Raw genomic sequence first — 27,645 nt, 5'->3', positions numbered from 1 at the left:
AACTAAAAAGCCATCTCTGGCTCTAACTCTTTCTTTCTTTCTTTTTTTTTTTTTTTGGAAACTTAGAAGGGCCAAGTAGATACCTGTTCTACTGGGGGAACTTCAGGTGTAGTCCTCACAGAGGTAAGGCCCTTCTGAAAATGATTTTTTTTTTTTTTTTAAGTAAACTCTACACCCAACATAGGGCTCAAACTCACAACCCCAGGATCAAGAGTTGCATGCACCACCCACTGAGCCAGCCAGGCGCCTCTGAACATGATCTTTATTTAGAGGTTTCTATCAGCTCAAAGGTCGGAGTAGTAGCTATGACTGCTCTCATTTACCTACCACATGGGTGTAAGTTATCTACTTACGAGTACCTTCCTGACATTTTTCGAGCAACCACAATGATGATCCCACCAATGAATCCAATGGCTAGTAAGACTCCAACTATGATCCCAACCAGGGTCACTGTTGCCAGGCCATCTGAATGAGGAGGAAGAAAAAAGCATGAGCCCTAGATAAATGGTACGCCTGTGAGAAAATGTGTCACTTATTACACTACCACTGCCCCCACGGAAGATAGCAGATCATTCTCTAATTTGCTTCTCCTTATCCAGTGGGAGTTGACTTAGAAGAGATGAAACTTTGGGCTACTCTCATCCCCTCATACGAATGGAAAGATTCCTGGGTCTCAGGATCTATTAAGCATACCACTCATACTGGGTGGCTTCGCTGTTAATTACTAGGTAGTGGTTGTGTGCTGTATGAAATTAGCCCCTCTTTTCATTCTTTGGAACAATAAATTGTGATATGACACCATTTTCCATGGCTGTCATTAAGTGACTAGACTCATTTGTGGTTTGCATATTTTCAAATACAGGCGATCTTCTTTTCTCTCTTAAAAGAGGTTTGAAACCTATTCTTAGAAGGTTCCGTATTCTGCTCTTGTTGACTACAATCCAGGAAAGCATGTAACTCATCAAAAGATTAGCTTCAAAGAAACTTTTTTTTTTTTAAACTCCCATAAAAATATTTTGATAACAAAATCTAGCCTACCTTTCTCAACCGTTGTCTCGGTGTCTTCACCTACTTTCTCTGTAAAGAAAGAGACGTAATGATACAGAATTATTAGGATATAATAACTATAATTTAACAACTGGCAAAAGATGAATTTACCCTAAGTAGAAGGTAGCAAAACACAAGCAAAGAGGATAATTTCTTAAATAAATTGGATCAGGGGATTTTTGAAGCAAGCTCTGACACGATCCTGTCTTCAAAACTATTATTACTGAATTTATTAATGCTTCTTCACACCTATGAGTTCATACTATTTTGGTGTACCTTACTTTTTTCTCATCTACTTTAGAGACCAGAGTCAGGGAAATTAACCCACAGAGATCTTACAGAAATGGTCAAAAAGTGTCAGAGGTTTGGGTAACAAAAGAAGCCAAGGCTATTGATTCTTGGTCCAAAGTCAAGACTATAGAAAACTCATTCACTGTGATAAGGTTTATTTTGAAGGATTTTATTTTGAGAGCAATGTATTCTAGTTCTAGAAAATGGGGCCTACACTACCATTTGTCTTGTGATATCAATTCCCTGCCTTTTCTTTAGAAGCAAAATCCACATCTTACAGGGCAGCAATATGCCCAGCTAAGTTTTTTGTTTGTTTGTTTGTTTTGTTTTGTTTTTCACTGGACAGCTAAGTTTAATAAGAGAATATACTCTTTGTGTTTATGTCACTGTTAGGTTAGGATTTCTCTCTGCAATCAAACCTAGTCCGATAGTTACAATGGGAATAATAGCATTTATCTATCACATTGGTGTGAGTTATTAACTTACAGTAAGTAAGCAGTAAAGTTACTTCTTTCAGATAATTTTACAAATGCTATTTTAAAAAAAAAAAAACATGTTTGGTTTGGTTTGGTTTTTCCCATCATTCTCTTTGCATACCAACACTTTAACTCCTCTGGGTAGCACTCATTTACCTGGTTTGCAGATGGAGGAAAAGCCAAGAGGCTGTCTTTTAATTAGACAATGGAGAGAAGTCAATCAATCAGGTCCCTCCCTAGATCTGTAGTTTACAACATGTGAATACTACAGATATCCAAGGGCTTTTCAAATCAAAGGTGAAAGCATTATCTACAAAATGCTTACTTTTTCTAATGTTTGGATTTGAAAGATGTCTTTGTACCATGGCTTTCTTCAAAAAAAGGCACCTTTACAAGATGGCCCCGGGATAAAGGTTCCTGAACCCAGCTCTGCCACCATGAGCTGAAGCCATGGCTCTGGAGCATTCACATGGAGCTCAAGCTGATGGTGCTATCTCACCATTAAAAAAATGGTTCATACTGGTGGATCTGAGGCCAGCCTGGAACAAAGTTATCATGGAATCTCTCCTAATAGGCCATCCCTGGCTGCCAACTACCAGTAGAGAAAGGTCAGTCATTTGTTTATCTTGTCCTAACGTGATGTAACATCATGTCCTGATTCCAGACTTGTAATGCATCATTATCACCATCAATGATGTCATTGGTAGAAAAGGTATTGCCAAAAACTGTGGAAGATGTGTTACCAAATTAGAGATTATTAGTTCTATCCACCCTAGCTCTCACCCAATTACAACTGAAATGTAGTCATGAGAGTGTGTCATATGTGTGAACATCATCATGCTTGGGTGTTTCATGGGAAAGACATCTGTTGCCCTAATAAAATCACCTCTTAAAAAAAAAAAAAACTAAGTGCTTATAATTACATTTTAACTCACATGTGAAAATTTCTTGGGACACTGATGTATTATGTGGAAATGTACCATAAGTCATACTTTTTGTGACAGGGTGGGGCAGGAGACAGGATAGGAGTGTAATCATGGGTATTTTCCAGAGAATTGAGAGTTTTGTTTTAAAGGAATAGGTGCAGTGTCCTGGATGATAGGAAGACTCCTCAACTTGGGACACTCCATTTTCTGCAGCTCATTAGCTGTCAACTCATTTCACAAATGATCGATTCTTCTCCAAACTTTTGAAATGCTTTCCAATGACCAATTATATTGATGATTCTTTCCTTGCTTGGCCCTATTTGGCTCTATCTGGTGTTTAAATGTTCACCTTTTTTTGGCATCTCAGAGTGACTTTTGGGCTTTATTTTCAAACCATTTCATAAAACCCTTTTTCCCCCTACCGTAGCAAAAGACACATGACATAAAATTTACTGTCCTCACCATCTTACAATAGATAGTTTGGCAGCATTGAGTACATTCAGTCTTGACATCACCATCCTCTACCCCCAGGATTCTTTCCATCTCACAGTTAAACCTATACTTGTTAAACCCTAACTCCCCCCCTAGCTCCTGGCCACCACCATTGTATTCTCTGTCTCTATGAATTGGATTGCTCTAGGTAGCTCATATAAGTGGAATCATACAGGATTTTTCTTTGAGTGACTAGTTTATTCCATGTAGCATAATGCCTTCAAGTTTCATCCATATGGTAGCAGGTGTCAGAATGTGCTTCCTTTTAAGGGCTGAATAATAGTCCATTAAATGTACATACCATATTTTGTTTATTCATTCATCTGTTGATGGACATCTGAATTGCTCTCATGTTTTATGTATTGTGAGTGATGCTGCTATGGGCACTGTGTATAAAAACATAAAGCAACTAAAAAAAATTTTTTTTAAATACGCTCCACCCCCAATGTGGGGCTTGAACTCATGAGCCTGAGATCAAGAGTTGTATGCTCCACCAAATGAACCAGCCAGGCACATCAAATATAAAGCAATTTAAAAAATTCCTCAGAAGTGCTACAGAGTTTTTAAAACTAGAGTGGTGATTAGGTCTAGAAATGTTTATTGATAATAATAATAAAGAGTAACTTTCTAGGTGTTCAGCTGTGCAACTGATTTAAGGAACCATCAATTTAGGCAAAGACTTTATGTTTACTTTCATTTAAAGATCGAAACACCTATCTAGGTAAAATAATTTACATAAAGTTGCTCATTAGTAAGCATTCATTGTAGTTATTGAAGGATTGGTTTTTTTCCCCCTCTCCCACCCCACTGACTACAATATAAGGCATTTTTTTAAAGATATTTAGTCATGAGAGATACAGAGAGAGAGAGAGAAGCAGAGACACAGGCAGAGGGAGAAGCAGGCCCCATGCAGGAAGCCTGATGTGGGACTCGATCTGGGGACCCCGGGGTCATGCCCTGAGCCCAAGGCAGACGCTCAACCACTGAGCCCCCCAGGTGTCCCAAAATAAGGCAATTTTAAAATACAAATCCCAAACAACTAAATTTTTTCTTAAGAAAGCTCTAGAAATAGGAGGCTATCTCTTTCCATTGTTAAGTTGTCATGGCAATGAGTTTTCCTCATTCTCAGCGATGGTCTACACCTCACAATAACAACAAAGTCCCAACGTGGTGCTCCTTTTACACTGCTGCATGGTTGGTGCCAACTACGAATCAAAGTACAGCCCCTAATCCTGGCAAGACTGATTTAGAATAGATTCTTGTTCCATGTGTACAGACATGAACTCAGTGTGAGATGGTAAATAGTAGCACAGAATCTATTACAACTCACAGGGGTTGGTTTAGGTTTCCGCTCTAGGGAGTCAATACAAAGTTCTTAGTGTAGCATCATATCAACTTATGGTCAGCAACATAACACGAGTAGCTCACTTGTCCTTGTGGGGACATTATCACTAGTTGTCATTCAAAGTGAAGAGCTGTGTTCAGCAACCCAATAAATAAAATTCAACTTAGCAACCCTATAAATTGAATTTTGAACCTCGCACATTATAAGCCTTGGTTCAGAATTCGCTCTTAGCTTTCCAGTATGTGCCCTACTAATTGTTAGGTTTGTTCTTGGATATTTGGAATGTATTGATTTGCAAAAGATCAACACCTATTGGGGCAACCGGTTTTCTTACCTCTGGAGTGACTAGTCACTACATTCAAGGTTGTGGTGCTCTGGCTCTCTTCTTTGGCATGGACTGTGCTTTCTTGAGTCGGCCCATCCTCTAAGTGTAAGTCTGTTACACTCTCTGTATTTGTTGGCACCTATTTGAGAAGTAAATGAGGCAAAGAGAAATAAAACCCAATGTTTTAAAATATATACACAGTCCCTTATAACAGAAAAGGATTTAAAGTGGCATACATACATAAAATATATGATGACATAAATTTAAAGTGCAAATAAGAAAACAAACAAACAGAAATGACAGACTGGGGACAGGAATACAACCAAATGTACTCCAGAAATAAACACCAAATATTTGGCATGTTGGCTTTCTAGGGTCTTAATTCTCAAAAAAAATACTAGGTCACTAGACTTTAATTCTTCCTCTCTCTTGAGCTTGAATGGCATTTTCTCCCCTCTAATATTTGCTTGGCACATATTATGTTGTATCATCGATCAGTGCCCTCCCTCCCCCAATTAGAGTAATAACTGGCCTTTATCGAGAGCTTACTGTGTGCTAGGCCCTTTAAAGACCTTCTCATTTACTCCGTAAACAACCTTGTAAAGTAAATCCTATTATTAGTCCTATAGCCTAAATGAGGCCTAGAGAGATTAGACAACATGCCCAAACTCACAGAGCCAACAAGCAAGAAGACTTGGAAGGGATTTTGCTGCCTCCAACGTTCATGCCAATGTAGCATTCAACACATATGCTAGTGAGCACAGGCAACAAAAGCACAATTAGGTTAAGTGGGTCGGAGTCAAACTTAAAAACTTTGTAGCAGGACACAATCAACAGAGTAAAAAGCAACCTATGGAATGGGAGAAAACATCTGCCAATTATATACCTGATAAGACTCTGAAGAACTCCTATGACTTAACAACAGAGAATTAAATAGCTTGATTCAAAAATGGGCAAAAGGGGGCAGGCACCTGGGTGGCTCAGCTGGTTAAGCATCCGATTCTCCATTTCAGCTCAGATCATGATCTCAGGGTCATGAGATCAAGCCCCATGTGGGGCTTTGCACTCAGAGTGGAGCCTGCTTAAGATTCTCTCTCTCCCTCTCTCTCTCTCTGCTCCTCCCCCTCCCCACTTGCACCCGCTTGCACCTCTCTCAAAAAACAAAACGAAACAAAACAAAAACCAAAAAATAAAAAATAAAAATAAAAATAAGCAAAAGGACTTGCATAGACCTTTCCCCAAAGATGATATAAATGGTCAACAAGCGTATAAAAGATGCTCAGTATCCCTAATCATCAGGGAAATACAAATTAAAACCATAATGTGATTATCACCGCATACCTGTTAGGTCGGCTACTCTCAAAAGAATGGAAAATAACATATTGGTGAGAAACTGCGGGTAGGATTGTAAAATGGTGCAACCACTATGGAAAACAAGAAGGAGGCTCCTCAAAAAAATTAAAAATAGAGCTATCGTATGCCTCATCAATCCCAGTTCTGGGTGTATAATCCAGTTGAAAGCAAGGTCTGGAAGAGGTATTTGCACGTCCATTTTCATAGTAGCACTATTCACAATAGCCAAGGGCTGGAAGCAACCCAAATGTCCACTGACCAATAAATGGAGACACAAAATGTGGTTAGAGACGTACAGTGGAATAATAATCAGCCCTAAAAAGGAAGGACATTCTCACATGTGCTACAAGATGAATAAACCATACGGGTATAATTCTAGGTGAAATAAGCCAGTCATAAAATGTCCTTGCATACGATTGCATGCCTATGGCACCAATTCCACTCTTCCTGGAACACTCACCAGAGGGATTAAGCCAGACTCATTAGGCTCTTCAGTGGCACCGTCAGTCACCACGTTATCTTCTGCGCCTGGCGTCACCATGCTGTCTTCTGTGCCTGGGGTCACCACGCTGTCTTCTACACCTGGTGTTATGTCATCTGGCCGGACTGTGCTGGCTGAAGAAGAAAGACTGGGTCAGGGCTTAAGGTAGCAATTGTGTGGGTAGACCTCACTGGCCAACTACAACCAGATTATTTACCGTTTTGGGGGGGGGATTTTTTTGGGGGTCATCTTTCCAGCTTACCACAAACCATTCTCCTTGCTGCACCTCTGTCACATACAATGGTGTGGTCAACTCCACAGCCAGGCAAAAGGAGCTAAAAATACAAAATGGTGGAGCCATTTGGCGGGGTGACAGTGGGATGCCTACTTCGCCTTTTCAGTATTGAACCAGATACTTCCTGGTGCCATTTCACACAATCAATTAGTGTATTCAGGTTAATGTGGAATATCATTCAGACCTGGAAAAATTCTATGTTACAGTCACCTGGGAAGATTTCTAAAAATACGAATTTGCAGGCTCTATCTCTAACATGCTGAATCAGAATGCCCAGAAGTGGATCCTATCTCTTAACCATCCAGTGTGCTTTCCATTTAATTTTGAGACGGATGTCTCCTTGAGTGATTAGAACCGTTGGCTCCGACCACAGACCTCCCAGGTAAGGTCAACCTCTTATTTTATAGTTGAGGTTAATGTCTATGAGGGAGAGTCAGTCACGCACGTAACGGTGCTGAGATACCCAACGGAAGTCCTAGCGCGCAGAGAGCGATGCTAACAAGGGACCTCAGTGTCCCTGGAGGCGGCTCTTCTGTGTTAACGTTGAATGAATGACCCTGTTGTACCAGTGAGAGAGGTTTCCCAAGGAGCAGGGGACGGGTGGAGGGGGTTAGCAGGTTGAATTAGACACGAAGGTGGAGTGGGGGAAGCAGAACAGATAACAACAGTGGCCTTTTCCTTGACCTCTGTCACAATGATCCAAATGAGTCACGACCAAGCAGGGGCATTGTCTTCATTCACCAAATAGCACTTTTCACAAGTTAAAAATCTGACTCATTGGCCATGGGCTCCCTCCCCATACTCAGAGCGGCTCTGGAAACTCCGTGGCTAAATACAGTTGCCGACTAAGCAAGCGTACACATCCCAGGAGCAAGAGGGAGGCGGTGCTTGGAGACTGGGTTTTATAATTAAAGAGTAGATGCTTGTACCCAGGCGGTGCTCAAGTCAGCAATCCCGTCTTTGCCTTAAGATATATTATTTCTCCCTGTGCTTAGAGAGCCCAGCCAAAGGCACAGCTAATAAATATTTGATCATAACTTCTTTGCTGATGGAGGGAGAAAGTCTCAAGAGTGAATTCGCCTGCTCCGTGAGCCTTTCCTTTGCATCTGGAGTCCTAATCCGGGGCTGTCGATCAATGGCTTTGGATGAGCCCCCGAAGCAAAGGCATTTATTTTTTCATCTGGGGGGGAATGGATTTCACCAGTTAGCAGTGACTGAACACCTCGAGCAGTTTGCCTCCCCTCTGGCAGCGCGCTGGGGTGGCGGGGGGCAGTGATGCGCTGCCACCGGGATTTAGGCCTGTGGTGTTGGGCAAATGCTGAATGTATTTATCAAGCTCAGGGGGGAAATAGCCCTTGGCCGGCCAAGTAGACCCTACTAAACCCACACGTCTGAAACCTCCTGAAACCTCCGGCCCGCTTTCTTTTCTTCCTCTCCTGGTTTGACCAGTTAACAAGTCATCAGTGTTACGGATGTGTTCTGGGGGGGGCCCGCTCAGCAAAGCCCTTTATTATGTGGCATCCTCCAAACTTTACAAGACAAAGCAAAACAGCCTTGCTTAAAAAAAAAAAAATCAAGTACTGAATGAAGTTGGTTTGCACTCTTTCATAGAAAGTTCAGCTGGTGGAAAGCGTAACTTGATAAAAATGCCTTCTTGTCCTTGGCCCCAGAGCCAAGTACTAAGATCGCCCTGAATAGACAAAGGCTGTTTCATGAATGACACTCGTGATTAAGACGCGCAGCTTTTGTCTCACTGCCCTGGCTTTCTCTCCGCTCCATGGGAAAGCTGATCTCTAACAAGGGATCTTCGACTGTCCCTCTTATTATTTTGGTTGAAGCCTTTCCCGGGTGAAGAGTTCCTACCAGCCCAGCTGCCCCGTTTCCAGCCAGCGATCGACGCCCTTTCGCCTTGACCAGTGACATTCAAATCACGGGGCGATGCCTTGGTCCTCAGATTCTCTCCTCCCGAGGCACGTGCGTGCACAACCACACACACACCTGGCCACGTAAGCCCAGGGCCGAGCCCACAGCAAGCGCCAGTCCTGTGCCCCGCTAGCCTCATGCTCGGGGACACTTGACCCAGCCTGGGGGCCTCACCCTCCTGGGGCCATCACCCACCTGGGGCCATCACCATCCTGGGGGCCTCACCCACCTGGGGCCATCACCCACCTGGGGCCATCACCTGCCTGGGAGCCTCACCTGCCTGGGGGCCAGAACCCGTGGGAGTTTCCAAACTCAGGGGCAACACATCCATTGGCTTTGGGATTTGTGTGTGGGTGTTATTCTTTCAAAAACTCGGCCGGATTTTTTATTAACCAGGAGAAGGTGTGATAAATCAATGTTCCCTAAAGTTCTTAAGTCTGAGAACCAGCAGAACAGAGGAGATCCTTAGCAGTTTGAAAACGCTAATTGTCAATCACTTTTATCCTCGCATTGAAGCCTGATCTCTGGAAAGAAATGATTCGTTTCCATACTTTTATGGGATGCCCTTTTGTTTAAAATATTTCAGAATCTAGGGGCACCTGGGGGGCTCAGCGGTTGAGTGTCTGCCTCTGGCCCAGGGCGTGACCCCGGGGTCCCGGATCGAGCCCCACATCGGGCTCCCCGCAGGGAGCCTGCTTCTCCCTCTGCCTGTGCCTCTGCCTCTCTCTGTGTCTCTCCCCCTTCCTCCTCAAGTTGGCTGCTAGCGGAGTTAATCCAGTGCCCCGGGCAGGTGTAGGGGTGTAGACCGCGAGGAGGAGGAGTAGGCTACTTTAACCAAAGTGCATTGAGGCCTCTCTAAGTTGTAGGTCCTGCTCCACGTGGGAGGCCCCAGCTTTATAACATTTGCCCCCACCCGTCCCCCAGCATAGGCCTTGTTTGTTTGTTATCTTTTGACTGACTTCATTTCAAAATGGCCTGGTGGGTGAGCTGCACTGGCTCGTTCCCTTTATCGGATTAGGGAAGTGAGGCTGACAAAGCTCTCTCCTTGACCAAAGTCTAGTTGGGCTTCTCTGTCCGTCCCTGCAAGCGTCTAGGTCACTTTAGAGCCGGCTCCCTCCTGACCAAGCTCCCCATCCCCCACCTGGATGTCTAAGTGGGAGGCTTGCCTTTAGCAAGAATCCTGTCGGGCCAGTTGAGCAAGAACCGCCCCCTCCCCTTAACGTGTTCTCTCCACACTCTTCCATTCACTCCCCTCCTACCTGCCCCCCCCAACTCTGCTCCTCGGTTATAAATCCCCAGCGATCTTTGCTGTACTTAGAGTTGAACCCTCTCTCTCTCTCCCCCTATTGCAATAATCTTGAAGAAAGTCTTCCAACTGTTTTAAAAAGCGTCAGAATCATTGTCTAACATAGGAAATGAAACGGTTTGTCCAGGGGGCACCTGGGGGGCTCAGTGGTTGAGCGTCTGCCTTCGGCTCAGGGCCTGATCCTGGGGTCCTGAGATCGAGTCCCGCATTGGTGGGGAACCCGCCTCTCCCTCTGCCTGTGTCTCTGCCTCTCTCTGTGTGTCTCTCATGAATAAATAAATAAAAATCTTTAAAAAATATATATATAAAAATGATTTGCTTAGATCACCTGGTCGGCGAGCAAACACCAAGCCAAGTGTTTTAACGGCTCATCCACGTGCTCACCGACAAAACAAAAGACATCTTTGTGGCACCATGGCCACAGTGGGCCGGAAAGCCCGCTGCCCCCTCCCTGGGCTCTGACATCCTTCCTCTTCAGCCTTCATCCTTTCATAAATTGTAATCCTGGTTGTCAGAAGCAGTTGCTCACTCTGGCATCACATGTCCTCTTATGAAATCCCATCTGGTTAGAATCTTCCAGCCCAATTATTTAGGGACCAGAATCTCAGTTTCCTCAAATGACTCTAGAACTAAGCTTTCTGTAGCGGTAGGTTATCGAAGGAAGACGTGACCTCCTTTACAAGAGTGTGTCTTTTTCTCTTTCAGCAGCAGCTCACCCTTGCAAATTAAGACAGCAGCAACGACCAACGATGGTGGGGTGAGGTCTGGAGCCGACGACCAAGAAAAAATTCTTGAGACGTCTTTGGTGCCAAATGGTGATTTTATTAAAGCCCGGGGACAGGGTCCGGGGGCAGGAAGAGCTGCTACCCCGGGCCTGTGAGGAGTGGCTGATTATACACCTGAGAGTTGGGAGGGGTTTGAGGATGGCGTAGGCTCTAAGGAATTTTAGAAGCAAGGTTTCGAGGACCTTGAGGGGATATTGGTGGGGAAAGGTCACTTATTACTGGCTAATAAAACCTGAGTCATGAGACCCTTCAGATGACCCTTCAGATGTGTATCGGTGGGTCATGTGCTTGGGGACGATTGCCAACATGAATCTTGGGGGTTTAGAGATAAAGGAAATTTCTAAAGGACTTTTTATACTTTTTCTTTTTAAGATCTTTTTAAATATATTCATTCATGAGAGACAGAGAGAGAGAGGCAGAGACATAGGCAGAGGGAGAAGCAGGCTCCCCACAAGGAGCCTGATGGGGACCCTGGCCTGAGCCGAAGGCAGACGCTCAACCACTGAGCAACCCAGCTGTCCCTCTTTTATACATTAAAGTAGACTCACAGGATCCTGGGGTCGGGCTAAGATTGCCTCTTGCCCTCAGCAAAGTATGAACATTGAGGCAGTTGAGTCCGTAAGGAAGATCCCTCTGCCTGTTGCATGGACTTGTCGATGTGCTGCCCTGGGCTCGTGCTTTGCCCTCAGCTGGCCCTGTGTTCCCCCATCAGTCAAGACTGGAACCTTCCCAAGGCCTATTTCCGTCCCCAAACATTCCCTGTTCACCTACCAAGTGCTGGGCCCCCTTCTGGACACTAGAAACAGAGGAGTGAGCAAGGGGAGGTCCCTCACGGGTCTGGGTACTGTTGTCTGGGGGAGGGGACTCACAGCAAGCAAGCAAGCAAGGACAGCCTCAAGCTGGCATTCTTTGACCCCCTTAGACATGTCCTCCAGGGGCACTTCCTTGGGGAGGCCTCCCCCCCACCCCAGGGAAATCAGTACCTGCCCCCACACACCCTCACACACCGGCCACAGTACTCAACCACTCATCGCGCCGTATATTCACTAACTGGCCGTCCCACCAGAACATCAACTGAGTAAAGGCTGTTTACCTCAGTGTCCCCCTTTCCTAAAATACCTGGCACATAGGGGACGCTCAATAAACACTTGTGGAGAGAGCAAGTGAACTCCAGATGGGGAGAGCTGGTCTAACTAACCTGGGAGCCCAGAATGGCTTGGGGCAGGACACGCTCAAGAAACAGAGAGAAGGGGGATCCCTGGGTGGCTCAGCGGTTTGGCCCCTGCCTTTGGCCCAGGGTGTGATCCTGGAGTCCCGGGATCGAGTCCTACGTTGGGCTCCCTGCGTGGAGCCTGCTTCTCCCTCCTCTGCCTCTCTCTCTCTCTGTGTCTATCATAAATAAATAAATAAATAAATAGATAGATAGATAGATAGATAAATAAATAAATAAATAAATAAAATATTTAAAAAAGAAAAAAAAAAGAAACGGAGAGAGGTCATGGGTGCTGGGGGGAAGAAACGAGATCGAGGAGGTGGGGAGGGCCGGTCTGGTGGGGTGTGTGTCACCTGGAGTGTGAAGGGAGGCCAGTAGATGAGGTCACCTGGGTCCAACGCCCTGTGAATGGTGTGTGTGTGTCGGGAAGGCTCTGGGATCAGACTGAAGCGGGGAGACCCCTCAGCCTATCCTGTGTCCCCGCGGGAGCGGCTGAGACTTGGCCCAGGGCAGAGAGGTGGCCGGGGGAGAGCCAGGCAGGTACTGGCCGGGACGTGTCTGGAGTCCGGCCCCAGCGACAACCAGAAGTCAATGCAAAGCCTTGGAGCTGAGAATTCATTTTATCAGCGGTTCGAGCCCTGCTGGGGAACAACACTCAGGCTATGAATGGAGGCGCAGAGTACATGACACCGAGGCTTTCCTGGACTTCCCCTTAGTTTAGTAGAAAAGCCGCCGAAGTTCCCTAAGTTTACACGCCTCTGCTGTTTCCATGTCCACGCAAGGGAGAAGCTCCCCGCGGTCCTCTAACTGCTGACTCGAAGCCTCAAAAACCAGACAGCTGGGGAGGCGGCGTCCACGGCGTTTTATCTTGAAACAGGAAAGTTGATTTGGGTGTGTGTGTGTTTGTTTTACGTTTCAGTGTAAACTGTAAATTAACTGTATTTTTTTCAGATAAATAAAATTAACTATTTTTTCAGATAAATAAAAAATTACCTATTTTTTCAGATAAAATAATTTTTAAAAAAATAAAAAAATTTTCAAATAAAATATTTTAAAATATATATATATATATTTAAATTTATGATAGTCATACAGAGAGAGAGAGAGAGAGAGAGAGAGAGAGGCAGAGACACAGGTAGAGGGAGAAGCAGGCTCCATGCACCGGGAGCCCGACGTGGGATTCGATCCCGGGTCTCCAGGATCACGCCCTGGGCCAAAGGCAGGCGCCAAACCGCTGTGCCACCCAGGGATCTCTAAAAAAAATATTTTTAAAAACTCATTTATTTGAGAGACAGAGCGAGCCTGCATGAGGAGGGGAGGAGCAGAAGGAGAGGGAGAAGCAGGCTCCCCACCAAGCAGGGAGCCCAACCCAGGGCTTGAGCCCAAGGACCTTGGGATCCTGACCGGAGCCCAAGGCAGACACTTAACTGACTGAGCCACCCAGGCGCCCCAAGATATTACAGTTTTAACTATACTTTTTTTTTTTTTTTTTAGCGATACTCTGATTTTAAATTTAAAAAAGTCAATTAGGTGACATATAGTGTTATTAGTTTCCGGAGTAGAGTTTAGGGGTTCATGGGTTGCATAGAACACCCCAGTGCTCATTCTGTCACTTAGTGCCCGTCACCCAGTTAGCCCATCCTCCCACCCGCCGCCCCCCCAGTGACCCTCAGTTTGTTTCCTGGAGTTAAGAGTCTCATGGTTTGCCTCCCTCGCTGACTTCATCTTATGAAAGTTGATTTTCAAAATAAAGAAGTCACGAGCTGAGTTACCCCCAGGGTTTTCAAAGAAAACCTGTGGTGTCAGCCAACAGATTGAGGCAATCTTTCGTGTTGCCTGATGTTTTCTAGCATCTTGAGCTGCTCCAGCATCATGGAAAGAGAGTTCCATGGAACTCTTACGAAATCCTAGGAAGTTCTGGTTCCCCACCCACCCACCCTTGGAGTAACTAAGATAATTCATAAATAATTCATTCTAGCCTTTCCACCCACCTGGCCTCCCAATTACATTTGGGATGAAGCAATGCTTTTAGAGAGGTCAACACATCTGTTTGGAAAACAAAAGCAAAAATGCCTGCTTTTGTTCCTTTGCCCAGAGACAGGCTCACGCCTATCACCTTTCCAGCATGTCTCCTTTTTTTTTTTTTATAAATTTTTTATTGGTGTTCAATTTGTCAACATATAGAATAACCCCCAGTGCTCATCCCATCAAGTGCCCCCCTCAGTGCCCGTCACCCAGTCACCCCCACCCCCCGCCCACCTCCCCTTCCATCACCCCTGGTTCGTTTCCCAGCACGTCTCCTACGGGCGCTCAGGAGCCTGAGAATAAACCCTCCCAGAGCTGTGGAGAGGTGCCAACCTCCGAGGTTCCCTAGCGCCCTGCAGACCACCCACGTTCCTGCTCAGATCTTCACCGGGTCCTTCATCTCCATTCCAACAGCCCAAATTTAGCTTTTGATGCTGCTCCTCATTTACCACCAAGTGGGTTTCTGCAACCAGAAGAAAGGTGTCAGGACTCTGCTTTGATTTACAACATCTTTGGAATCAGTCCTCTCTCGTCCCACAGGCTGGTCCATCCTCGGACCTTGCGAAGGAGCCTTTCCTCGGGGTATTGAGAACTGCCTGCTGACCCAGAGCTTCAGGTCCCAGCAGCACTGGGCTGCGGTCAGTATAACCCCTGATGTGGCCAACGGGTTCCCCTCTTTCCACGGATCAGGGTCAACTGCTTCCTGGATCAGAAGCGTGGCCACGGGAAATCGAGGCGGCTCCTTGAGGGCTCGGCCCGGCACAGTACCCGTAGCTTTCCTCCGGGGTGCGCGGTGCCCCCCTAAAGCCCACACCACCTCGCATCCCCAGCACTGGCCCCGCGGTAAGCGCTCAGCAGATGTTTGTTGAGCTACTCCTGACTCAAAAAGCACACTGCCACTCACGTAGGTTATTTCTTCTGAATCATCGCGCCTATTAGGATAGTCTTGCTCCTGTCCACGGTGCTTTGCCCCAGTTGTTAAACAGCTTCCCCTGAACGTGGCTGAAGGTAGGACAGTCGCCTCTGAGGATGAGCTCGTGGCTCTGCTGTTCCTTCTGCAAGCGAGCAGCAGCCTGTCCACTTGCTGGGTCCCACCCTGGCAGCCCCTGCAGGCGCAGGCCCGTGGTGGGGTGCAGTCACCTCCCGAAAGCACCGGGGACACGTGAAATTCAAGAGAGACGTGTCAAGGCTGAGGTCTGACAAGTGTCACCAGTTTCTCTGAAGAAACCAGAAGCAACGCTTACACATTAGGGTTTGGAGCCGTGTTCCCTGACTTCAGGGAGGGGGCATTGTGGCGTTGTGCGCAGTGCCCCAAAGAGGCAGCCTTCTGACGGGCTCTGCAGCTGAACAGGAGCAGCAAAGAAAGGAGAGGGGTCCATGTGGCTGGGGACTCAGCTTTCGTTTCCCTAGCAGCGACTCCCACCAAGTCCCTGGCGGGTGGACAGAGCAGGACGTGCAGTCCTCGACGCACACACCGGGCTTCCCCGCCACCTGCATGCTCTCTCCCCTGATGGCAGAGAATCAATGGAGGCCCACGGGGTGCCCTTCACAAATCCCCAGTTAATCTCCACGACCACCCAACAAGTAGGTGTCTTATTTTTTTATTTTTTAAAGAGTTTATTTATTTCTTTGACAGAGGGGGAGAGAGAGCGCACAAGCAGGGGGAGTGGGAGAGGGAGAAGCAGGCTCCCTTCCGAGCAGGATGTCCAACGTGGGGCTCGATCCCAGGACCCTGAGCAGAAGGAAGATGCTCAACAACTGAGCCACCCAAGCACCCAGTATTTAGTTCAATTTATTTATGTATTTATTTTTTAGTCTATTACAATTAACATGGTGTTACATTAGCTTTAGGTGTACAATATAGTCATTCATAATTCTACACATTAGTCAGTGCTCATCACACTAAAAACACCCTTAATCCCCTTCACCTATTTCTTCCATCCCCACCCCCACCCCCCACCTGCCCTTTGGCAACCACCAGTTTGTTCTCTGTAGTTAGGAGTCTGTTTTTTGGTTTGTGTCTTTTTTTTCATTGCTTAATTTCTTAAGTTCCACACATCAGTGAAATCATACAGTATTTGTTTTTCTCTGACTTATACTACTCAGCATTATATTCTTCAGCTCCATCCACGGTGTTGCAAATGGCAAGATTTCTTTTTCTTTTTTTTTTTTTTAAATGGCAAGATTTCATTCTTTTTTTTATGCCTGAGTAATATTCCATGATCTATAAATGCCACCTCTTCTCTATCCATTCATCTATGGATGGACACTTGGTGTCCATGTCTCGGCTATCACAAATAATGCTGCAATAAACAGAAGGGTGCATATATCTTTTCAAATTAGTGTTTTCATTTTCTTTGGATAAATGCCCAGTAGTGGAATTACAGGATCATATGGTAGTTCTATTTCTTTTTTGAGAGAAAGAGAGTGTGAGTGGGAAGGGGCAGACAGAGAGGGAGAGAGAGGATCTCAGGCAGCCTCCATGCCCAGCACGGAGCCCAAAGCGGGGCTCAATCTCACAACCCTGAGATCGCGATCTGAGTAGAAATCAAGAGTCAGATGCTTAACTGACTGAGCCATCAGGGACCCCTGTGATTCTATTTTTAATTCTTGGAGGAACCTCCACGCTGTTTTCCACAGTGGCGACACCAGTTTGCATTTCCAAGGAAGGAGGTATCGTAATGATGGTTGCTATTTCGAATTTACGGGAGGATGTAGGAAACATGGTACCAAGCACTCTCTCCCAATCTTTACAAAAGCCTTATGTCATCAAAAAAACAAAACAAAACAAAACAAAAAACAAAACTAATGTCATCCTCATTTTGAAGCTAAGGATAGTGAGGCTGAGAGTAAACCACTCACATAGCCAGCAAGTGGTGATGCAGGGATTAGACATCGGCTCTGTGAAACTCCAAAGCCCCCTCGCGCCACCGTGTCACACAGGCTCTGTGTGTACTGGTCACTCTTCAGCAGCTCCCCTCATCGTCTCTCTACTCCATGTGGCAAGGGCTGGGGTGGCACTGAAGCTGCTCTGTGGGCTTCTGGATGTCAAGGGCACCTGAAGTTTCATCCTTCCAACTCCACTGTCCATCTAAACCATACCTACTGGACTCCCTGGCCCAGGTGAGCTACTGCTTCCTCAGAGCCTTCCCGGGATGCCAAGAGGAAGCAATTCCTCTAACCTAGTACCAGGCTTGATAAAACCAACACCGACCACTTTTTCTCTACTAACGTCTATATGCTTCCTGGGAGCAACATCTCATTCTGCTGCAGGTTTATGGCCCAGCCACTGGCGTGGCCTCTGCGAGCTGAATGAATGAATCCACGAATAGTCACACTTCTCAGCATTCACAAATCAGCTTACCTGCTCACCCCCAACCACAACCAGGGCTCAGAACTCCTCAACTGTTAAAACTAGAGGCTGTTGATTACAACTTCAACCAAGATTACTCAACCTGGAAAGAGGTTTTCCCTGTTGACCAAGAGAATGTTCTCAGTGAAAGAGGAAATGAGTTCAGCTTTATAAACTGGAATCAACACCTCTGTAATAACTCTTCTGGAACTAGCTGGGTTCAGCGTCCTGTGTGAAAGGCCATCTCGTAGAGAGGGCTGTTTAGTACGTGAAAAACCAAATGACTACAACTTGCTTTAGAAGTCCTGCCCTGGAACAGAGCATCTCAACGGGGTGGCAGAGAATTTGGGAAATCACTTGCCATCTGCTCGGAAACTGAGCTTCTGATTCATCAGGACTGTCAGCTGAACAGGCCCTGATTTTGCAAGAGTGAAAAGAGAAGCCCGTTCGGATCTGACCTCACCATCCACCCATGTAGCTCACAGACAGCCCAGCTGTGCACCGAGGAGGATGAGGCCCTGCAGGAATGTGCAGAATGTGGCTGTGTTTCCATTAGCTGCTCTTGGCCTTGATCCTGAGCCTGGTTGGGGAGTTTGAAGTATGCTTTGGTAGATTTTTAAAAATAATTGTTCTTAGAGGGGGGGAATCTCTTCTGACCCTCCTTGCCATCATTCTCCCCTTGTTTCTGATGAATGGGGAGGAGTTCAGGCAGCAAATTGTGTCTGTAGGGCTTAGCTCCAATGTCATTTTGATTTTCCTCCCAGGTACCCATCAGATGCATCAAATTGGATGTCCTACTATTACCTCAAAGTCCCTCTGTCTAGAACAGAGTGCACAAACTTGAACTCCTCCTTATGACATTGGTTTCAAATCTATCATCCCTCCAACCTGATTTTTAGATTTCTATCACCTGCGTCTTTGTTGTTTCTGCCTAAATGCGTGGATGACTGTATTTCCTCCCTCCTCCTCCTAAAAAATGTTTATTATGTATCAACCATGTCTTTTAAGTGCTGAGTGAGACATGGGTCCCACTCTCTAATGGGCAAGAGATGTACACAAATAACTAAAATACAGCAATAAGAAAAGTTGAAGCAATCTTGAAAAAGAGCCAGGTAGGAGGACTCACACTTCCCAACTTCAAAACTTACAACAAAACTACAGTAATCAAGACTGTGGCATTGGCGAAGGGATAGATGTATAGAAAAATGGAATTGAATTGAGGGTCCAGAAATAAGCCCATCCATTTATGGGCAATTGATTTTTGACAAAGGTGCCAAGATAACTTGATGGAAAAGAATGACCATCAAGAATTTCAACTAATGACCCTGGGACACCCGGACAGCCACATGCAAAAGAATGGAGTGAGCCCTCTACTTTGTATCTCATATAAGAAGTAACTCCCAGTGGGTTGAAGACCTAAACATAAGATCTGTAACTACACAACTGTTGAAAGTAAACACAAGAGTCAACCTTTGTGACCTTGGATGAAGCAATGGGTTCTTAGATTTGACACCAACAATATAGGCAATCAGGGGCAAAAATGGATAAATGGGACTTTAGAGATTTTACTATTTGTGCTTCGATGGACGCCATGAAGAAATTGATGTGGGAATTCCAAGAGTGGGAAGGATATTTGCTTCCCACTTCCAAGAGTGGGAAGGATATTTGCCATTCCTATGTCTGATAAAGGTCTGGAGTCCAGAATATATAAAGAATTCCACAACAAAGAGACAACTCAATTTTAAAATGGGAAAAGGATTTGGGTCCAAAGACATTGCTCCAAAGAAGATATGGAGGTACTTGGCTGGCTCTGCTGGTGGAGTGTGTGATTCTTGGTCTCGGGGTTGTGAGTTCAAGCCACACACTGGGTGTAGAGAGTACTTCAAAATAAAATCTTAAAAAGAAAATAAGATATGTAAATGGCCAACAAATGCCTGAAAAGATGCCGAGCATCATTAGTCTTTAGGAAGATACTAATGAAAATGACAATGAGATACCATTTCATATCCATTAGGAGGGCGACCATCAAAAAATGAAACAAAAATAACACACACACACACACAAAAAACAAGTGTTGGTGAGGAAGTAGAGAAATTGGAACCCTTCTGCATGGTCTGTAGGAATATAAAATGATGTAGCCACTTTGAAAAGCCGTTTGGCAGTTCCTCAAAAGGTAAAGTTCTCATATGACTGGGCAATCACACTCCTAGGGATACACCCGAGAGAAATGAAAACATACATCCACGTAAAGATTTGTACACGAATGTTCATGGCCACGGTATTCATAGAGCCTCAGAGCAGAAGCAAGCCAAACGTCCATCCAGCGGTGAATGGATAAACCACAAGTGGAGTAGTATCTGGCCGTTAAAAATGAGTAAAATTCTGACACACACACTGCAACAGAAATGGACGTTGAAATCACACTGGGTGAAAGCAGCCAGGCGCAGAGGGCCACATACTGTAGGATTCCATTTATATGAAATGCCCGCAAGAGGCAAATCCATAGACACAAAACGCAGATCAGTGGTTGCCCAGAGATGGGAGACAGAGAAAACGGGAACAACTTCTAGTGGTTTGATTATTCAATTTATCTCTTCCTATAAGATTTTATTTTTAAGTCATCTCTACACCCAACATGGGGCTCAAACTCACAACCCTGAGATCAAGAGTCACATGTTCCACCGACTGAGCCCACCAGCTGCCCCTAACTAGTTCATTTCAAAGGGTTAATTTTATGATCTGTGAATTACTTACCAATAAAAAAAAATTTAGTAATGTTGTGTTGTAAGAGGTGAACAGCGGGAACTTGGGAAATGAAGGAAGAATAAGAAGTCGGGAAATTCTGAGCTGTAAATCATGCTAGCTCGGATTCCCCCAAATCTGAGCTCATTCCCCATTTGGTTGTCACCACACTTAGTCTCTCATTTCCTTACCCCCCCCCACCCTCACCCCAGTCATCCCATAAACTAGACTCAATCCCACATGGTTCCTGTCATCAATTTTTTCCTGCCAACCGCTATTCATAGCTCCTTACCCCCATTTGCCATGATTGCGTCTTGCCTCCTCCACTGAGCAGGGACTCATCCTTCTCCTTGATTTATCCCCACTCCAACCCCAGCGAGCCTGCATGAGTCTTCCCATCCAACTCCAGATTGTTCTACTTTCCATGCATTTGCTTGAGCAATCGCTCCTGCCTGCATTGCCCTTCCCTGTCACTTTGTCCAACCAATCCTACCATTTTTCACAGCAGAGACCAAGCCCTTGTGCCCCATTAGGCTTTTCCTGGCTGTTGAAGGCTAAAGAATCTCGTCTCCAAACTCTTAGGGGCAGTTAACGGTGTTTGTTGCTCAGGACGTGCCATTTTATGTTGTCTCCTATGTTCTTTTTTACAAGTACACCACACACATCTATCTTGCCCACTTTGTGCTTCTCTAAAAAAGTTCTTTTTTTTTTTTAAAGATTTTATTTATTTATTCACGAGACACACACAAACACCACACACACACAAACACCACACACACACACACACAGAGAGAGAGAGAGAGAGAGAGAGAGAGAGAGAGGCAGAGACACAGGCAGAGGGAGAAGCAGGTTTCCTGCGGGGAGCCCGACGTGGGACTCAACTTGAGCCTCATGACCCAAGCCAAAGGCTGACACTCAACCCCTGAGCCATCCAGGCCATCCCCAGAAATTGAATCTTATTACGGGGTGACCCAACTCAGATGCTTCCATTTCACATTAGCCAAATTGACAAGAGGCCAGGAAACCAAAGAGTTTATTTGCGACAGGAGACCGTTTTCCAAGGCTACGCTTGTTTGCTGTCCGAGGCAGGCCCTCCTCAAGAGGAAATACCTGGCGCACATACCACAAAGACAAAGGGTGCAGCTCTTGGGTATAATACATTTCCAGACTGTGATGGAACAGGGTCCCTGATTCATCATAGGACAGTCACCGTGGCTGAGACCCAAGGCCACCCCACCGGACATCTTGCACACGGGCTGTAGCAGGGATTCCATGTGCCTTGCCTGACTCACAGCACAGTCACTCGACATGTGCTTGCTAAACGTATGAACTCCTTGGGCAGGGTGGGTCTACCGCCGTCAATCCTCATCCCCTTTCTCTCCCTCTCTAGGTTCTAGGCAGACCGGCACCTTTCTTCCTCAGGCAGGATACTATTCATAAGCCAACAGCTTTTTATGTCGGTTGTGTTTTACTCTCCTGGACGGAGACATTGTAAGGAATTGTAGGAAGCACCGCATTCCCATCCATACTGTCTTTGCACATCTTCCAGGACCCGCTTCCCTGCTTCCCACCTGTAGGTCCCCGACACCCCTGCATGCTACGAATGTTAACACCGTCGGTTGTTTCCCCGTGTGCCCCGCGGTACCCCCTCCGCTGTCGGAGGCACAGGGCAGCTCTACCCCCCGGATAGGGCAGGAGGGCCCACCTTCCTCGGGGGAAAGGTGATTATCCCTTCAATCGGTTTGTTGGGTTTTTGGTTTTCTCCCTACGTGATATTGAGTGTCGCCCCAAACAACTTCAGTTTGCAGCTCCTCAGACAACTAAGGGAGCCAGGTGGCCAGGTCTGCAGGGTCCCCCCGGACTTGGCAAGATTCCCCTCCAAAGACAAATCCACCTCCTCGGAGTGGGTCATAGGCAAAGTCGCTGGGCCAGACAAGAAGCAGGGGGAGCCCAGCCACCCCAATCTCTGAAGCTCCGGGGAACACTTGCCTCGGACTGGCCTGCCTGCTTGGTGGGTCCTGGAGGGTCCTGGTGGGCCCTGGTGGGTCCTGGCAGGTCCTGGTGGGTCCTGGGGGGCTCTGATGGCAGCCAGGACTGAAGCAGCCACTTTGTTGCCTAACCTGGCTCCAGCTCCTAGCCCTCGGGGAAGATATCTGCTCTCTTGCCTTCCACAAAAAGTTTGAAGGAATCGATAGGGGAAGGATTCAGAATTTCAATCAAGCATTCTTTAGCTCTTGCCCACCCCTCGGGAATCCCAAGGCTTATCTCCCTTAACTGGTGACTCGGCTGCAGAAGTGCTCCCCACCGGGTCCCCCCAGTCACTGGATTCCCCTCCAACAAATGGCTCACGCTGGACCCATATTTCCTTGAGGGGCTTCGGGGTGGCGGGAATGGCACGGCTTCCTTGGAGAGCCTTGGGAGATCTTGTTTCGATTCCCCAAAGGGGTTTCACAAGGGCACTGCTGGCATTCGAGTCTTCTCTGTCTTCCCCTGAAACATTTCCACAAGTTGTAACCTGGCGTGCATGTTCTTAGAGCCAGAAATATGACAAATATTCAGATAAGCCAATGGAATTTAAAGCACAGGTCCGTTGCTCTGCTGGCAAGGGCTTGGGGAATGCTTTGTAGTCAGGTGTGACTCTCCAACTTGTGCACAGCTCCAATCCTGCACCTGGCTCCCCACCAAGCGCCCAAGAGGTGCTGGCTCACCATTTGGGGAATGAAGTCTTGAGTCCTATTTTCACTCCTACAGGCATTGAATGGCAAGCTCTTAATGTAAAGGACTTTTGATACCTTTACATTCTTGTTTGTTTTCACGTGTAAGGAGCTTAAAGGGACATTCACCTCTAATTTCAAGGTCGACCATTAGTGTTTATGGGGCTCTGTAATGTCCTGAAAAGCGCTTGGGGTTTGGAGGGAGACCCATTTCTGAATCCCAGCACTGGCATATTCTGGGGATAAGGATGTGTAATTTAAGGAGTTGTAAGGATTGAAGGAGGGAACTGTGACACTCCGAGCACACGGTGGGGGTGGACGTGGCGGGGAGGTGGTGTCCTCCCTACTTGGCCAGACGCTCACTGTCACGCCAACTGTCACACCAGCGTCTGGGCTCTTGACAACCCTCTGGTATGGAGCGGCTACACCAGCAGGGACCACTCACTTCGGAGGCCGGAGAAAGAGAGAAGGGACCGCATACCTCTGCCTTCTTCTCCGAGTCCCGACTTAGCCTTGGCACGCTCGGATACTTCTTAAAAAGTCGCTTTTCTCCGTAAAACTCTATTTTGGATCTCATTTGCCACGGTAACGGGAGCACCTCCCTCCCAAAGACTCTAACGGACCCGGTGTTTACTAAATGCTTGGTCGATGCCTTAAGCGCCACAAAAACTCTTAGCAACTCGCAAGATCTCCCTAAGTCACTGCCAGGAGTCTCTGGGAAATCACAGGGAAATTTGTTTGCCGCATGATTAATCCTGGGTGGACCAGTCCCGGAAAATCACATGTGGGCTTGCGGCAAGCAGCAGCCTGCAGGATTTCACAAAATAAACGGACTAGCGGAGGGGCCCCGGCCTGGGTGTTTTGGATGGAAGCTCAGAGCCGGGGCGGGCCCGACAACCGAGGACAAGGCCAGAAGTGCGGACCACGGAGCTCCTTTGAATCCACTCAGCTCCAAAGAGACAGCACATGGGACCAGATTACAAAACGGAACCAGATTATGCACTAGATGGGGGCGACCCAGTGGGGAGTAGGACCCTGGGAGAAGGATAATAAAATTCATCACCATAATTACCCCCAGCCCGGCGGCGCCGGGAGAGCCACAATAGCTCAGCTCAATGAACTTATTCATCCATATTCCCTTGGCCTCGGTCATTATTCTCAGACAAAACCCATCCTGGGCCTCAGGGCTTGCCGGCAGCCCAGCAACTCAGCATCCCCACACAGCCAGCCCCCAGCCTGGGGAGGAGGTGGGGCGGGGGCGGGGCGTCTGTCCTTAGCCCCGGGCAGTTTCTAGCTCCAACAGCGGCCGGTGATTCTTTTTTGTTTTCCAGACCAGGTTCGGAGATGCCTAGGTCAAGTCCAGCCCTTCCGCTACCTGCTCCCCACCTCTGACTTTCAAAAACTGGCTTAAAGCTGATCCCAGCCAACCCTTTCCTAGGAGGAAACGGAGGATGTTGCCCAGCTGCTGCTTTTCCTGAGCTGAGCTGGGATGTGGCTTGCTTTGGGGGTCTCCCACCCCTTGCCCCGGGGAGCACAGGACGGTGTCATCCGCACACGGTCTCGCCAAAAGGGAAATGTAACCGAAGAGCAGAGCCGTGTGCGCCGGTGGAAAGAGAAGTTCCAAAGATAGGCCTGCCACGAATAGCCCAGGGGCCTGTAAAGATAGTTGCTCAAGTCCCTTTGAGGCAGACAGCCTGGCAGAGAGTAGTGCAGCCCGTATAATTTCCCCAGGCCACGGAATTATAGGTGCCCGGGTCAGGTCTATCCCTCCGCAAAGCACTCCCTCCAAAGGAGGATTTTTCTGGTACTAGACCCACCTCTGTTCTCAATCTGGAAAATACAGTTTACCTTTCAGCAACCCCCAACTCTAAAGATCACTGGTTCGCTTACGGTTCCTTCAACCAATATTTAGTGAGCAAATACTACGTGCCAGATATTGCTTTGGCCCTGGGGATCGGGGCCGAGACAGCACTCTGCTCTGGAGGGCTTATATTCTATTGGGGGAAAACAGATTAAAGTGAAAGCCCAAGAAAAATCAAATGTCGACACCTGTGCACGGATGCCACCAGCACAGCACACCGGGCAGAAAAGAGCCAGATGGGAAGAGGATGTGAGAGTTGGGGCGGGGATGGGGTGGGGGGCAAGGGAGCTCCCACCGTCACACCTAACACAGGTCAGGTCCAAGGAGACCCCAACACTCCTTCGGTCATTGACGTTGGCCAAGTCCAACACATGGCCCCAAACCAACTTAAACCCACAAGGTTCACAGCACTCACCCGCCGCCTCCCACACGTCCATCCTTCCACACGCACCATCCTCTCCCCGGAGCCTAGCAGACCCCAGTGATGGGGCCTGGGGGCGTCCAGCGGGGTGGTGCATGGGATGTAAGACCTGGCAGGCCTGAGGGAGCCCACCGGGAGCCGCCTCCCCCCCAGCACTGCTGAGTGTCCCCCCATATAGAGGGTCAGCCTCTTCTGGGGCCCTGCGCACCCCTCCCATGCAGCCCCTTGGGGAGCCCAGCCACGCCAGCACAGGGCTCCCGGCTCCCATCCTCTACCCCGAGTCAGGGCTGAGCAGCAGGTTGCAGGAGGTGGGCCTGCCCGGAGGGATGCCCCTGGGCCCCACCTGCTGCCAGCACCGGCTCAGCCCCCAGCTCTCCTTCTCGGGGCCCCTGGGCCCGCGGGCACGCACAGCCAGCTCCCCTCCGCTCCGCCGGGCAACCTTGAGTTCGGGGCCCAGGCTTTGGGCGAGTCCCAGCGCCCCGTCCCCACGGCAGGGCCCGGGCTTACCTCCTGCTGCCGGCACCCGGAGCCCCGCGCCGACCAAAACCAAGAGCAGGACCGGCACCCTCCACATCTTGTCGGCTGCCCGGTCCCCTGGGGGCCAGCAGTTGTCTGGGCGCTGGGGGGGCTCCAAGCTCTGCGGCCAGGGCCCGGCCCCGGGAGCCAGGGAAGAGGGGCTGGAAGGCCGCGGGGAGCAGGAGCCCCGGCGCCCAGGGTCCCCAAGCTTCCTCCTCCCGCAGCCGCCACCGCCGAGCTGACTTTGCTGCTGGAAACTTTGCAAGGAGCGAGGGGCGAGGAGCCGCCTTTATCCCGGGAGGGCGGAGCGGCCCTAGGGGTCCCGGGCTCGCTGGGCCCGCCCTCCGCCGCCGTTGGCCGCGCCAAACCCCGACCTCAGGCCAGGTTTAAAGTTACAGGGCGCCGGAGCCGGAGCCCCCAGGGGAAGGGGGCACGCAGGAAGCAATTCAGTTTTGTAGAATATCTTACTTTGCTAGTTTGATTAAAAAAAAAAAAAAAAGACTAAGGCACAAGCCTGTGTTGTTGGGGTTTTTTGGTTGTTTGGATTTTTGTTGTTGTTAGAAGTAAACTCTTCCTTGCACGGCCAGCAATTTTAGGACCAAGCATGGGATTGTTCTTGTAAATATTGAATCCGATGGCTTAAAAAAAAAAAAAAAAGTGGCCGCCTTGTCTGGGTGGGCCCGGGGCGGATGGGGCCGGTAAACTGTTCCCTTGTCCAGGGACCAGGGGAGGCGGGCTCCGGCGGCGCCCGGGAGAGCCGGTGGGGAGTTTGGAGGACTCGCTGGCTCCGGCAGTGATAGAAAAAGGGCTGTTTGAGGTCCGCTGGTCTTCCCCGTGGATTCGGGGCTCGCAGCGGGTGAGGACCCACCTGGCCACCGTGGCCCCTTCCAGCCCGCCCCCATCCCTGTTCTCCTGGAACTCGGCCAGGCCCGTAATCCCCGCTTTACTGGTTTCAGCAATCCTGCCCTGATCTCGGGTACTGCGTGTCAGCAACAAGGCAAACCTGTGGGTTTCTTTTTAACTTTCCTTTTGAACTGTTGGAATTCTTTTAAAAAAGAAAATTTTTTAAGACGAGGGGATGGGGACACGGCCTCCACCCGTTCCCAGGTGCCACAAATTCCACTCAACAAAAAGAAGCTGCAGACAACGCCCCAAAGCTCCTGACCTGCGTGAACACTGGCTATTTTCAGATCCTCATCTCAGACCCTGATTCCAAATTTATTCTGTCGTAGGAATCACAAGGGGGAAGTTGCTTTAAAAGCTCAGATTCCTGGGCTCCACACCCAACTCCTTAAATCAGGCCCTTTGGGAATCCACGTGTTGAGCCGGCGTTGCAGGAGAACTTGTCCACAGGTTAATAAACCACCCGCGTGTGAAACACTGCGGTGTGGTCCGTGCAGGTGGGCTTCTGTGGGTCGGGCGTGGGGAGATTCCGTATTTCTAAAGATCTAGACACCGTCTTATTCTGGGGCTACCTACAAGATAGGAGCTGATATCTGACCTAAAGACGGGAAAGGGACCCAGGGGTCAAAGGGCTGAAAATGTAAAGATAAAAACAGATGGAGAAGATAATGGGACCGCCTCCCCCATCTTGTTAAGAGCTTAGTATCACTGCATCTTCAGGCATGTTCCTTCCCACGCTGAATGATCCATTAGCATCTGCCCAGCCTATGAGATGGAGAAAAGATGCACATCTCCTCTAAAGTAAAAGAAAAAAAGAAAAGAAGAAGAAAGATTGAATAAAAGAAAGAAAAAG

At 47.8% G+C, this 27,645-nt stretch overlaps 1 protein-coding gene across 2 annotated transcripts in view; it reads right to left on the bottom strand.

The window, feature by feature from the left end:
• The window catches only part of PDPN (podoplanin), a 28,601-nt gene extending 2,422 nt beyond the window's left edge, over window positions 1-26,179 (bottom strand). The window contains exons 1-5 of one of the 2 annotated variants that reach the window (XM_055332638.1): window positions 25,881-26,179; window positions 6,716-6,870; window positions 4,912-5,041; window positions 1,039-1,077; window positions 354-465 (exon numbers count right to left, since the gene is read on the bottom strand). In XM_055332638.1, coding sequence (XP_055188613.1) covers window positions 354-465; window positions 1,039-1,077; window positions 4,912-5,041; window positions 6,716-6,870; window positions 25,881-25,947 — 503 coding nt within the window. In that variant the 5' untranslated portion in view covers window positions 25,948-26,179. The remainder of the gene's footprint in view (window positions 1-353; window positions 466-1,038; window positions 1,078-4,911; window positions 5,042-6,715; window positions 6,871-25,880) is intronic. The other variant, XM_055332639.1, reaches the window with a different exon arrangement.
• Window positions 26,180-27,645: the final 1,466 nt, after the last annotated feature.

Source organism: Nyctereutes procyonoides, unplaced genomic scaffold, assembly GCF_905146905.1.
Source record: "Nyctereutes procyonoides isolate TBG_1078 unplaced genomic scaffold, NYPRO_anot_genome, whole genome shotgun sequence".
Taxonomy (NCBI): domain Eukaryota; kingdom Metazoa; phylum Chordata; class Mammalia; order Carnivora; family Canidae; genus Nyctereutes; species Nyctereutes procyonoides.
Note: the sequence above shows the minus strand (reverse complement) of the source record. Positions and strands in the feature narration are given on the sequence as shown.